The sequence below is a fragment of the Schistocerca nitens genome, chromosome 1 (genome assembly GCF_023898315.1).
Source record: "Schistocerca nitens isolate TAMUIC-IGC-003100 chromosome 1, iqSchNite1.1, whole genome shotgun sequence".
Taxonomy (NCBI): Eukaryota; Metazoa; Arthropoda; class Insecta; order Orthoptera; family Acrididae; genus Schistocerca; species Schistocerca nitens.
The window spans coordinates 606,502,065-606,516,346 of NC_064614.1; the positions used below are offsets into that span (position 1 = coordinate 606,502,065).

At 41.1% G+C, this 14,282-nt stretch overlaps 1 protein-coding gene across 1 annotated transcript in view; it reads right to left on the reverse strand.

The window, feature by feature from the left end:
• The window catches only part of LOC126256750 (dnaJ homolog subfamily B member 12), a 138,968-nt gene that overhangs the window by 50,491 nt on the left and 74,195 nt on the right, over window positions 1-14,282 (reverse strand). Inside the window, exons 5-6 of the mRNA XM_049955506.1 lie at window positions 13,104-13,241; window positions 4,992-5,116 (exon numbers count right to left, since the gene is read on the reverse strand). Of these exons, the coding sequence (XP_049811463.1) occupies window positions 4,992-5,116; window positions 13,104-13,241 (263 nt within the window). The remainder of the gene's footprint in view (window positions 1-4,991; window positions 5,117-13,103; window positions 13,242-14,282) is intronic.

The following is a 14,282-nucleotide window of genomic DNA, read 5'->3' on the forward strand; positions in this document are numbered from 1 at the left end:
AGAGGGAAAGACGAAAGGATGTGGGTTTTAAGGGAGAGGGTAAGGAGTCATTCCAATCCCGGGAGCGGAAAGACTTACCTTAGGGGGAAAAAAGGACGGGTATACACTCGCGCGCGCGCACACAGACACACATATCCATCCACACATATACAGACGCAAGCAGACATATTTAAAATATAAAATAGAGGGAAACATTCCACGTGGGAAAAATATATCTACAAACAATATATCTTTGTTTTTTACATAATAGAGGGAAACATTCCACGTGGGAAAAATATATCTAAAAACAAAGATGATGTGACTTACCGAACGAAAGTGCTGGCATGTTGATAGACACAGAAACAAACACAAACATACACACAAAATTCAAGCTTTCGCAACAAACGGTTGCTTCATCAGGAAAGAGGGAAGGAGAGGGACAGACGAAAGGATGTGGGTTTTAAGGGAGAGGGTAAGGAGTCATTCCAATCCCGGGAGCGGAAAGACTTACCTTAGTGGGAAAAAAGGACAGGTATACACTTTCCTTGTCAACTCCTGTTAACTCAGACACTGCTCTGATTGTTAAACGGCGATCTTGTCGAACAAGTTTACCGAGTTTTTCAATGTTTGCATCAGTTTTTGCTGACAATGGTCTGCCAGTGTGAGTGTCATCACTGGTGTCTTCGCGGCCATCTTTAAATCGTTTAAACCACTCAAACACTTGTGTTCGCGATAAACAATCATCGCCGTGCACTTGTTGTAACATTACAAACGTTTCACTTGCAGATTTTCCTAGTTTGAAACAAAATTTGATGTTAACACGCTGTTCTTTCTGTACACTCAACATTTTCCGACGCACAGACAAAACGTCAACTACTTAAAACAGACGCCACGGGCAGACTGAGTGCAGGAGACAGATGAAACTCGAGCAGTAGGCGGAGCGAGAGTCACGTGACAGGCCACGCGACTTTCAGCCTTATTGCATTCGTTTTATTGTTTCACCAGTACTAGTCCGGTTTTTTTCTAGCCACACCTCGTATGCTACGAGGGTAGTTCAATAAGTAATGCAACACATTTTTTTTCTGAAACAGGGGTTGTTTTATTCAGCATTGAAATACACCAGGTTATTCCCCAATCTTTTAGCTACACAACACTATTTTTCAACGTAATCTCCATTCAATGCTACGGCCTTACGCCACCTTGAAATGAGGGCCTGTATGCCTGCACGGTACCATTCCACTGGTCGATGTCGGAGCCAACGTCGTACTGCATCAATAACTTCTTCATCATCATCCGCGTAGTGCGTCCCACGGATTGCATCCTTCATTGGGACAAACATATGGAAATCCGACGGTGCGAGATCGGGGCTGTAGGGTGCATGAGGAAGAACAGTCCACTGAAGTTTTGTGAGCTCCTCTCGGGTGCGAAGACTTGTGTGAGGTCTTGCGTTGTCATGAAGAAAGAGAAGTTCGTTCTGATTTTTGTGCCTACGAACACGCTGAAGTCGTTTCTTCAATTTCTGAAGAGTAGCACAATACACTTCAGAGTTGATCGTTTGACCATGGGGAAGGACATCGAACAGAATAACCCCTTCAGCGTTCCAGAAGACTGTAACCATGACTTTACCGGCTGAGGGTATGGCTTTAAACTTTTTCTTGGTAGGGAAGTGGGTGTGGCGCCACTCCATTGATTGCCGTTTTGTTTCAGGTTCGAAGTGATGAACCCATGTTTCATCGCCTGTAACAATCTTTGACAAGAAATTGTCACCCTCAGCCACATGACGAGCAAGCAATTCCGCACAGATGGTTCTCCTTTGCTCTTTATGGTGTTCGGTTAGACAACGAGGGACCCAGCGGGAACAAACCTTTGAATATCCCAACTGGTGAACAATTGTGACAGCACTACCAACAGAGATGGCAAGTTGAGCACTGAGTTGTTTGATGGTGATCCGTCGATCATCTCGAACGAGTGTGTTCGCACGCTCCGCCATTGCAGGAGTCACAGCTGTGCACGGCCGGCCCGCACGCGGGAGATCAGACAGTCTTGCTTGACCTTGCGGCGATGATGACACACGCTTTGCCCAACAACTCACCATGCTTTTGTCCACTGCCAGATCGCCGTAGACATTCTGCAAGCGCCTTTGAATATCTGAGATGCCTTGGTTTTCCGCCAAAAGAAACTCGATCACTGCCCGTTGTTTGCAACGCACATCCGTTACAGATGCCATTTTAACAGCTCCGTACAGCGCTGCCACCTGTCGTTAGTCAATGAAACTATACGAGACGAAGCGGGAATGTTTGAAAATATTCCACAAGAAATTTCCGGTTTTTTCAACCAAAATTGGCCGAGAGAAAAAATGTGTTGCATTACTTATTGAACTGCCCTCGTAAATTCAGTAACATCCGAGACTATGAAGGTAAGATTTTTTCCTAGCCTGCCTGAATTGATGTGGACTATGCCCACAGGGGATGACATCTGATTCAGAAATGTCAAGACAAATGAATAAAAATCATGAGAAAACCTGCAGGCAAAATGTCTTGGGCAGCCTTCCAAAACTGCCATGGCATTACACCAGGAAATCATCCTCGAAGCCGATTGTTACGTCTACTAGACAACCTATACTACACCTTTACATGCTCTACAAAGAAAAATGAAACGCTGAAAATGTTTCATCCATAAGTCAGAGCAGAACTTTACTATCAGAGAATCTCATCTCAGCTTACTGCACCTAACAAACAGCAACGCATCTTTTGTTGCATTTACAGGTTTGGGAACTTGAGTGAAGGTTTCTGGAAGCAGCACACAGAATGGAAAAAGAAGGTAAGACTGCAAAAAAAAGATGATAAAGATAACCAGTGGAAGCTGTGCTCATGCCACAAAATGGACTTACAGGCCACAAAATTGGCTTCACAATTACAAGCAAAGGCAGTTAGTAGTAAAACAAAATTGGCTGTTCACAAATGTGCAATGTACAATCTAAGGAGTAATTCATTGGGTGACTGCTTCAATAGACTACGTTAATTGGTTACAACAAGTTTTATCTCATGTACAGTGGATACCCTTTCCAGAACAATAGAGGTGCACATCATTTTCTATTCTGACAGCTGCATATATGAGAACTGGAATGTAATATTAGCAAATTCTCTTTGAAGATTAGTAACTGATTGTGCAGAAGTGTTTGAAGAAAGCCCACTCAGATGGAATCAGAGGTTAATACGTGATTGTGCACAAGTGTCTGAAGACAGGCCACTCAGATTGGAATCTGACACTGTCCACAACTAGACTGCGTGCAATCTTAAACAATGCGAATTTGCACTTCCTCCAATACGGCATGATGTCTAAAGAAGTGAAAAAAAGGTCACGAATTTATTAAGTCCGTCCCCTACTCTTTTTCACAAACTATGCACAATAAAGTTTGTGGCTCTATGACTCAATTAGCCCTGGAAGAACTCTCAAAATTAGTCAACTGTCATGAACACGAAAAAGATACAGAACCATCTGGATGCGATTCTTTACAAGCACATAGTCAATGAAGAATGGTAAAAGATCCAAAGGCAGCCTAGATAAATTCTTTGAAGGTATTAAGAAATGCAGACAGGGTAGTTTCATATAATTATAGCTGTTCTCTGTAAGAACATTCGTGCTTATTGTGACAGCATCCCTTAGCAATAAATCTTTTCTTGGGGGTTGCTGTCTCAGCAGTGTTGCCTTTGTTTTTACTGAAAGACTTTCTTAGAACATGTGATCTCAAATTATTGTCATGAATGAGTGATAATTAGTACGCAACTTTTTCCTTGGAGGGGGAGGGGGTGGAGGGGTTGACGACGACGATGACAACACCACCACCACCCACAGAAACAGTATCAGGAGTATTATAACATAACGTGTGCTTCAAATATGGTCTCGGTATTTGCGACAGATTACGTTAGTTACGTAGTGTTTGTCAAAAGTGTATTGCATACTGGGCATAATTAGGTCTTCAGGTAAATCGTTTTCTTTGTTGAAGTTTTCATAGGATCTAGAACTGCATTTCAGTGCTTCAAATATTGCACTGCTGTGAAACTTTCAACACATTACAAACAGTTTTTGGTCTCTCCCATAAAATTCATGTTTTGCTACTTATATTGCACAGTTTCTCCTAGACACAGCATTTAAAATTCAGGAAATTCAAAACTGCAGAAGTGTTAAAACATGTAAATGGAAATTATTTTGAAATATGGACACAGTAATTTCAAATCCCTCAGGTCACTTGGAAAGCAGGCAGAGCGAGTGTAAAACTGCTTAGATGTATAGATTACTGAAGTACTCTAGAACAGAGATTAATAACGACAAGGCAGTTTGTCTTTAACTACAAAGCACTTATCGCTTTTCTTAACTCAACATGAAGTTAAGATAAACAAAGTAGTAATATACAAGACACGCAAGCAATCTGTGCTTAAGTACTGCTGAGGTCACATCATCATTATGCCACACAAAAGGAAATAGGGGGTTTCAACTTGTGTGGCAGAGTTATAACTGTGGTTCTGTTAGTACAGATCGTTAATGCTGTAATGCTAAAGCTTATTTTCCTTCAGTTTGTGTGTATTATCAAGTTCTGTTTGTAATGATTTTGTGGTATTACACAATTGTAAATGAACATGTAATGCCCTCTCTGCATAAATTGACCAGTATATGTAACAACACTCTAAGTTAAAAAGACCCAAAATCTGCAAAATAATGAGCAACCAGAGAACTAACTGCGTTATTGTATGTTGCCCACTCATTAAGAGCCAATTTTTTACAAGTGTGTCTTTTTCTAGTAACATTGATTTGGCAAGTTTGGAATTTGTTCCGAGTTACAGCTACTGGCAGAGATTATGCTGATTGGCTAAACATTGTTTAGATGAAGGAAAAAGATTCATAAGAGACATTCAGAATCTAACAAATCATGAGATTTGCTCATAGTGCAACATGCATGTTACACTGTCACAAAAGCACATCCTTCACAAACTCATAAGACATGATTATCTTACCTCTCTGTTTTGAGTCTGGGCTTCTGTGGCACGTTGCCATCTCCCACCTCTCCTCATGTACACATTCTGACTAGGGAATCCAGTGCCAAAAAACATGTTGAAAAGTTCATCTGCAGTGATATCAGCTAAAAAAATAAACAAAAAACATAACATATAACTCTGCATAAGTATTTTCCTAAAACAAGTGTCGATTCATTATGTTAATTATTTTACTGCCTCATTTCTGATTATGGAAGAGTATTTAACATACACCCAAAATACAACTGTACTGCATATAACATAGTTAATGCTGGCATCCATGAAAAAGCTTACACATAACATAATCAACTTTCTAAATACCAAGAGTTAAAGACAAAAAACATCTACTACCCCAACCCCTCGTGTCTTTGATGCAACTTTGGCTTTTTTTCACAACTACCTGTGCCTGTCTCGTTTATTTCCATCTTTCAGACAATTTTCTTTAATACTTGTTTTCTATCACTGTTGGTGATGATGTGGCATAGGAAGAAGTGGTGGGAAAGTATGAGCTAAAAACTAGAGGTTGTTTAGTTAACGAACTGCACGTTTTCTTTGCTTATGCTAGCTATTTCAAGATGCTCTGATTTATCTTACGTGTGGCTAACCACAATACATGGCTGATGAAGATATGCATGAAATACTGTTTCTAATTTATTTTATTGACAGAATGTGACTCAGCAGATTATTCCAAGTTATCATTCCTTGCAGTGAGTACCCAATCTCTCTCTCTCTCTCTCTCTCTCTCTCTCTCTCTCTCTCTCACCCACCCCACCCACTCTAGCGTGCATGCACATGGGCAGTGAAGGAGCCTGGTATCTGACCAAAACATCTATTCACACACTCTATGAATCTGACAGGAAACATTGCTAATTTTTTCCGATTTATTTCATACTTCACATACAGTCTTGTGTTGCTACTACAACTATGCTGTTAAAATCTGTTGTTATTACGAGGTTAAGTCAATTATTATCCGCAATTTAGTTATATTTCTGTTATTTCAGTAGCACTGCCGTTTTACATTGACGACACACGCTTTTTTATTTTTTGTTAAATCTTTACAATTTTCAAGCTGCTAGGTTAGTTTTGTTATTGCTGCCTTGCTGTTAACCATGGCTGCTCCGCTGTCTATTTGCACCAAAGAAGAGCAACGTTCAGTGATCCTTTTCCTGTGGTCGGAAGACGTATCTTCATCGAAGACTTTTGGTGCGGTGTGGGAACAGTGTTTTCCCACAACAGAGTGTCTATGAATGGATTGAAAAATTATGAAATGGTCGCACAAGTGTTACGCATGAGGAAGGAGCCGGACAACCATTTACCGCCACAAATGAAAAAACCATTTAGCGTTCACGTGAAATGATTCTCTTAGACAGACAATTAACTATTGACAAAGTGGCACATCATCTACAAATTAGTCATGGTTCTGCCTACGAAATCATCCACAAGACTTGGGTTTCATGAAGTTAGTGCAAGATGAGTCCCAAAACAACTTCCACAGTTGCATAAACAAACGCGCTTGGACATCTGCAAAAAACGTTTGGATCACTATGGTAACGAAGTGGCTTAGATAGGATCATTACTGGTGACGAAACATGGATCCATCATTACGAGCCAGAGAGTAAACGGCGGAGTATGGAATGGAAGCATCCAAATTTGCCGTGCAAGAAAAAGTTCAAGACCCAACTGTCTGCAGGAAAACTGATGCTTAGGGTTTTTTGGGATGCACACGGTCCAGTACTGGAGCATTATGGGGAAAGGGGCACAACAATAAACAGCAAATGGCGAGGATTGCTGTCAAAAGGTGTTGTGTTGTTGTGCGACAATGCCTGTCCGCATACTGTTGCCCACACTGCTGAAACACTCCAGAAACTCAAATTTGAAGTACTGGATCATCCTCCATATAGTCCCCTTCTGACTATCACTTGTTTGGTCCACTCAAACAGGCCTTAAGGGGCCATCGATTTGCCTCTGACGAAGCAGTGAAAGAAGTGCTGCATTCCTGGCTCAACAGTTCAACTGAGAACCTTCTATTACGAGGGCATCAGGAAGCTTGTACAATGATGGCTAAGTGCATTGAAACGCAAGGAAACTATGTCGAAAAATGACGTTCTTGTAAGTTTTCTATTTGATTACAATAAAATATTGTAACTACTTTGTGGATAATAATTGACTTACCCTCGTATGTACAATACTTTTGAAGATATACATTAACAGCTTTCATTGTACTGCAAAACAATGTAAAGGACTGTAATGTATTTTCTTATAATATCATCTAAAACAGCTTTCGCATCCCGCAACTACCCTCCCGACCTGATACAGAAGCAAATTACCAGAGCCACTTTATCATCCCCTCAAACCCAGAACCTCCCACAGAAGAACCCCAAAAGTGCCCCACTTGTGACAGGATACTTTCCGGGACTGGATCAGACTCTGAATGTGCCTCTCCAGCAGGGATACGACTTCCTCAAATCCTGCCCTGAAAGGAGATCCATCCTTCATGAAATCCTCCCCACTTCACCAAGAGTGTCTTTCCGCCGTCCACCTAACCTTCGTAACCTCTTGGTTCATCCCTATGAAATCCCCAAACCACCTTCCCTACCCTCTGGCTCCTACGCTTGTAACCACCCCCGATGTAAAACCTGTCCCATGCACCCTCCCACCACCACCTACTCCAGTCCTGTAACCCGGAAGGTTTACACGATCAAAGGCAGAACCACATGTGAAAGCACCCACGTGATTTACCAACTGCCTATACTGTGAAGCTTTCTATGTGGGAATGACCAGCAACAAACTATCCATTCTCATGAATGGACACAGGCAGACAGTGTTTGTTGGTAATGAGGATCACCCTGTGGCTAAACATGCCTTGGAGCACGGCCAGCACATCTTGGCACAGTGTTACACCGTCCGGGTTATCTGGATACTTCCCACTAACACCAACCTGTCAGAACTCCAGAGATGAGAACTTGCCCTTCAGTATATCCTCTCTTCCTGTTACCCACCGGCCTCAACCTCCGCTAATTTCAAGTTGCCGCCGCTCATACCTCACCTGTCATCCAACAACATCTTTGCCTCTGTACTTCCGCCTCGACTGACATCTCTGCCCAAACTCTTTGCCTTTACAAATGTCTGCTTGTGTCTGTGTATGTGCAGATGGGTGCAGATGCGCGCGCGCACGTGTGTGTGTGTGTGTGTGTGTGTGTGTGTGTGTGTGTGTGTGTGTGTGAGTGTGAGAGAGAGAGAGAGAGAGAGAGAGAGAGAGAGAGAGAGAGAGAGAGAGAGAGAGAGAGAGTTCTGGCAGCCGACAGAAGTTTATACTGGATGAGTATACACAGGGAGTCACAAGAAGAAAAATCCAAGACTTCTATGTGGGAAAGCAATTTCCAACAGTAGCAGCCATGTTGGAAGCATTGAAGAATGAAGTGGAAGACTTTCCTGATATGAGCGGAACAAATATTTGAAAAGTGGACTTCAGATACAAAAAGTTCAACGCAAGACCTGTGCTGATGGAAAATAACTGAATAGTAGGAAAAAAGAGACAAGTTCTTGTGGGAAATAAGACACTTGGGCAACACCGGATGGACTGTTTATTACAATGATGAGAGTTGGCGTGGTGCAAATCATTCCAGGAAGTTTGGCTGGCAAGAACAAAATATGCCTTATGCATCAGAAAATGAATAGGATTATCAAAGAGGAAGTGTTAAAGATTCGAGTGGCTGGAAAGGAGGAATTCAAAACACCGTCTGGTTCTGAAAAAAGCATTATAATGTGCCACATCGGGAATAAAATTGTGTTCACGCAAAACGCTGGCTTATGTTTTATTGGACACAAAGGAGGTGCAGATTATCATTCTGGAATGAATGCCACAAACTACAAAGAGTGTTTTAGGAGCATCCTCAAAAAAATTACCAGACGGATCTGCAATTCTTTTGCACTGAAGTGCCAAAGAAACTGGTATAGGCATGTGTATTCACATCAGAGATATGTAAACAGGCAAAATATAGCACTGCAATCAGCAACACCTATATAAGACAATAAGTATTTGGAGCAGTTGTTAGATCAGTTACTGCTGCTACAATAGCAGGTTATCAAGATTTAAGTGAGCTTGAACATGGTGTTATAGTTGGAGCACAAGCGATGGGACACAGCATCTCCAAGGTAGCGATGAAGTGGACATATCCCCGTACGACCATTTCATGAGTGAACTGTAAATATCAGGAATCCAGTAAAACACAAATCACTGACATCGATGCAGCCAGAAAAAGATCCTTCAAATATGGGACTAATGACAATTGAAGAAAAATTTCAATGTGACAGAAGTGCCCCCCTTCCGCAAATTGTTGCAGATTTCAATGCTGAGCCATCAACATGTGTCAGCATGCAAAACATTTAATGAAACATCATTGACTAGGCTTTCAGAGCCTAAGGCCCAGTCATGTAACCTTGATGACTGCACGACACAAAGTTTACACCTCGCCTGGGCCCTTCAGCACAGACATTGGACTGTTGTTGACTGGAAACATGGTGCCTGGTCGGACAAGTCTCATTTCAAATTGTATCAAGTTGATGAACGTGTATGGGTATGGAGATAACCTCATGAATCAATGGATCCTGCATGTCATCAGGTAGCTGTTCAAGCTGGTGGAGGCTCTGTCATGATGTGAGGCATGTGCGGTTGGGAGCGATATGGGACCCCTGATTAGTCAAGATGTGACTGACAGGTGACACATACATAACCATTCTCTCCTGATTCCATTCGTGTCCTTTGTGCATTCCAATGGACTTGGGCAGTTGCAACAGGACAATGCAACATCCCACATGTCCAGAATTGCTACGAAGTGGCTCCAGGAACGGTCTTCTGCTGGCCACCAAACTCCCAGATATGAACATTATTGAGCATATATGAGATGACTGGCAACGTGCTCTTCAGAAGAGATCTCCAACCCCTCATTCTCTTACGGATTTATGGTCAGGGCTGCGGGATTCATGGAGTCAATTCCCTTCAGCACTACTTCAGACATTAGTCGAGTCCATGTCATGTTGTGCCACAAGATCAACCCAGTACCATGAAATCCATTTAAGAAATGGAGAATGGAGTCCATTATTGAATGGATGAAACACAATAATGTAGAGCTTCCATCTAATGCCACATCATATGAGAAATTTATTAAACTGGCCTATTGGAACATGCGCAACTGCACTTCAGGGTGCAAGAATACCTTTTGGAAAGTATTTTGCAATAATGGACAAGGAAGTTAAACTTTGCTGGTTGCCTGTAGTGCACTTCAAATTGAACACCATTGAACTTATTTAGGCATTTGTCAAGAACAAGGTAGCAAAGGACAACAAGAATTTTAAAATAAATATGTCTGCTTGTGTCTGTATATGTGTGGATGGATATGTGTGTGTGTGTGCGCGAGTGTATACCCGTCCTTTTTTCCCCCTAAGGTAAGTCTTTCCGCTCCCGGGATTGGAATGACTCCTTACCCTCTCCCTTAAAACCCACATCATTTCGTCTTTCCCTCTCCTTCCCTCTTTCCTGATGAGGCAACAGTTTGTTGCGAAAGCTTGAATTTTGTGTGTATGTTTGTGTTTGTTTGTGTGTCTGTCGACCTGCCAGCACTTTCATTTGGTAAGTCACATCATCTTTGTTTTTAGTTATATTTTTCCTACGTGGAATGTTTCCCTCTATTATAAAAATAAATAATATGTTACAGTTGTGTCGCTCCACTATGGAAAGTGTTCCCCAATGTGTCTCAATGAATTCAGAGTCATGTACACAAACTTGAAAACAATTACGCCCACAATCTTGCCATAGCAATAGAATTGTTGCTGATCTAAGTCGATGACTGCAATAGCAGCAGCGAGACGTCAGCCAAAAGTGGTTAAGGTGGGTTTTATTTCAGTCATCATTCTTTACTACAAAAGTTATTTGAGCTAATCAACTTCTCCATTTACTGTCCACATGTGTTATACAAATGTTCATTTATTGTCAGCTGCTTGCACACTGAACATTTATTTGCACTTTCCCATATAACTTCCCTCTACTTGCAGAAGAAGAAGAAGAAGAAGAAAAAGAAATTTGAACACACCAAAGCTGTACTGGAATGCGACTATGAAGTTGCCATTCTTCAGTGACAAAAAAGTGCTTATGGCCACACAAGGGTGGCACACTGGTGTGACAACTACACTCCACCAGAGCCTTGCATATATTGCAGCTACTAACACAACTACTTTACAAATTCTTAACTAACAAACATGAGGAGTATTCATTAGTGATGTAACCATTAAAAGTTCACACTGAACACCAGTGCCTTCTCTGTCGCAACAGCCACAATGGTAAGCTCAATCACAGCGTCTTGCGTTTCACATTATAACGATGAAATAAGTTATCAGAAAATTACGAAAATCTGTATTTAACAGGACAAGGTTATATCTAAACTAAGCAAAGAAAATTTTTCTCCTAATTACAGTCTGATTTTTATGCACCCTTAAAGTTGACACTCACCAAAGAAAGCTAGAAAAAGCTCGGTTTCTCTGAAATATTACTGCGTATGTAACCCCCATTTCAACTAAGATGTAATAGTCATATACTAAAGAACTAGACATTTCCACGATTTCAGCAAGGTATAACATATCTATGTTCACAGTGCAATGTGACCAGAATATGAACTCAAAGTTGCGAGTCAATCACTATGAAATGGATAATAAAGTGGGACTTTCTGCTGCAGTTCAGTGAATTGAGTCACTTGGTAGGCTTCTTAATGAGCAGGAGGAGCTACAACTCACAAATTTTAGCCAAGATGAAGAAAATCATTATTCTTCAAGTCCTTTTATAGTAAATGTTAAGCAATTACAGTTGTAAACCATTCAGAGAAACAGATTTTTAGGTGAATTACTTTACACATTATTTGCATGTGAACTTCATGGAATATTACAGCTAGCACTTCTTTTAAAGAAGACTACTGAAGGGTCTAATGAAGTAAATCATGGATAGCCGCGGGTAGTACTGAACTTGTAATGATAATAGTCTTACGGCAGTTAATTGCAAACTTGACAGCCATTTAAATTTGTTTACAAGGCAATAAAGAGGAATTAAGTGAACTTCAAAACTTTTACATAAGTGGATACAACCTGATATTTTCTTAAAAACTTATAAGTACTGTCTCCAGGCCAAGTTGATGTTTCTTCAATGCCACTTTTCATTGAATGAAGTGGTATCTATTCTCACAGAGTGAAGGGAATGGGCTTCACGAAGCCTATTGAGGTAGGCGGCCTGAATTTTCTACACTAAAACTGGAACAGGAACTTTTTGGCCGAAATGTAATCTGGAGAACGTGTAGAAGAATCAGCGGAAAAGAATCTGTCCTGTACAAGAGCTGTAAGAATCAGTAGAAATCCATATTCATAGATTCAGGACTCTTAAGGCCATTTTAATTTTGTTATAGGTGCTATCTGCACAAAGAATGAGTCGACGTAGACAGTGTAGATATTTTCTATCTGTGTGTATGATGAGTGTTGTCAGTAATGAAAATGTTTTAGTCTATTAGGTATTTTCAGTAGAACAAACACATTTACAAATCTGACTAGCAAATAACGAATGACATTTGCTTTATTGGTAGAGCTAATAAATGACTCCAAAGAGTAAATAGTGAACCCACTACCAGCGCTCTCTCTCTCTCTCTCTCTCTCTCTCTCTCTCTCTCTCTCTCTCTCTCTCTCTCTCCCTCCCCCCCCCCCTGTAAAAATATTACTATCAAATGGGAATGAAAATGGTATCAAATTACCTACTTACTGACATCCCAACCGTTTACAAAAACCACACAGTCATCCAAGTGAAAACTGACCTTCAAATTGCTTATTACATTACATGTAATTATTATATTTACCACCTTTAGATTTTTTAAAACCTGCTTAAGTGGCCCATAGAACTGAACCTCAAAACATTACTTCATTAACATACTGATGAACAAAAGAAATTCTGCAACAAATTCAGCTGCAAGTCATGGCGAAAGCCAGGTACATGACCCCAAGGGTTTGAGGAATTTATTACATGCATACTGACTCACGAAACAATCACAGACTTTTCTACTGTACCTTCAAATCCTCTTGTGTAATTGTATTCACGATGACTATGCCTGTTGGACTGTTGCAACCTCTCTTCTTCTGACCCATATAAATCATACTGTTTTCGTTTCTCTGGGTCTGTTAGAATTGCTACAGCATTTCCCACAGCTATAAAGTCAATTTTTGGAATTAGCTTACTGTATCTGTTTACAGAAATTGGAATCTACACAATGTCAAATAATCTTCAACAGGAGCACACTTATTAATTATTTGCCTTTTCAAACAGTTGTACTCACAAAATTACCAAGAAGACGGAAGCTCAACATTCAACACTGGCTCAATGATGAGATTCATTCTTCAGTCAATTAAACACTGCAATTTAGATTGTTCTTATTTTTGAAAAAAAACACAAATCAAACTATTAATAGAAGTTCATTCTCTTTCCAATGAAACTTAGTGGTCAGAATGAGGGAAGGATGGGGAACAACTGTTGTAATGAAGCTACAGTAAAAAGGAGAGGAGTAGAGGAATGGAAAAGCCTAGTGAGTGTGTTGGTGGAATAGAAAGCTGTGTAGTGCTGCAATGGGAGCGGGGAAGTGAACAGGTGGGTGAAAGGCAGAAGTAGCGAAGGTTGAGAGCAGGAGGGTTACGGGCACGTAGAATATATTGCAGGGTGAGTTCCCACCTGCGCAGTTCAGGAAAGCTGGCGTTAGGAGGAATGAAGGTGCCACAGGCTGTGAAGCAGTCACTGGAGTGAAGTACATAGTGTTGAGCAGCACACTCAGCAATGGGGTGGTCCAGCTGTCTCTTGGCAACAGCTTGTTGGTTGTCATGCCCACACAGAACGCAGCACAGTGCTTGAAGCATAGTTTGTAGATCACATAACTGCTTTTACAGGTAGCCCTGCCTTTGATGGGATAGGGGATACCTGTGATCTGACTGAAGTAGGTGGTGGTGGTGGTGGTGGTGGTGGTGGTGGTGGGATGATGCGTAGGACACGTCTTGCATCTACGTCTATTGCAAAGATATGAGGTATAAGGTAAGGGGTTGGGAGCAGGTGTGGAGTAGGAATGGACAGGGACATTGTGTAGGTTTGGTGAGCAGTGGAATACCACCATGGGAGCAACGGAAAGAATGGTAGGTAGGATATCCATCATTTCAGGGCATGACAAGGCGTATTCAAAACCCTGGCAGAGTATTTAATTCATT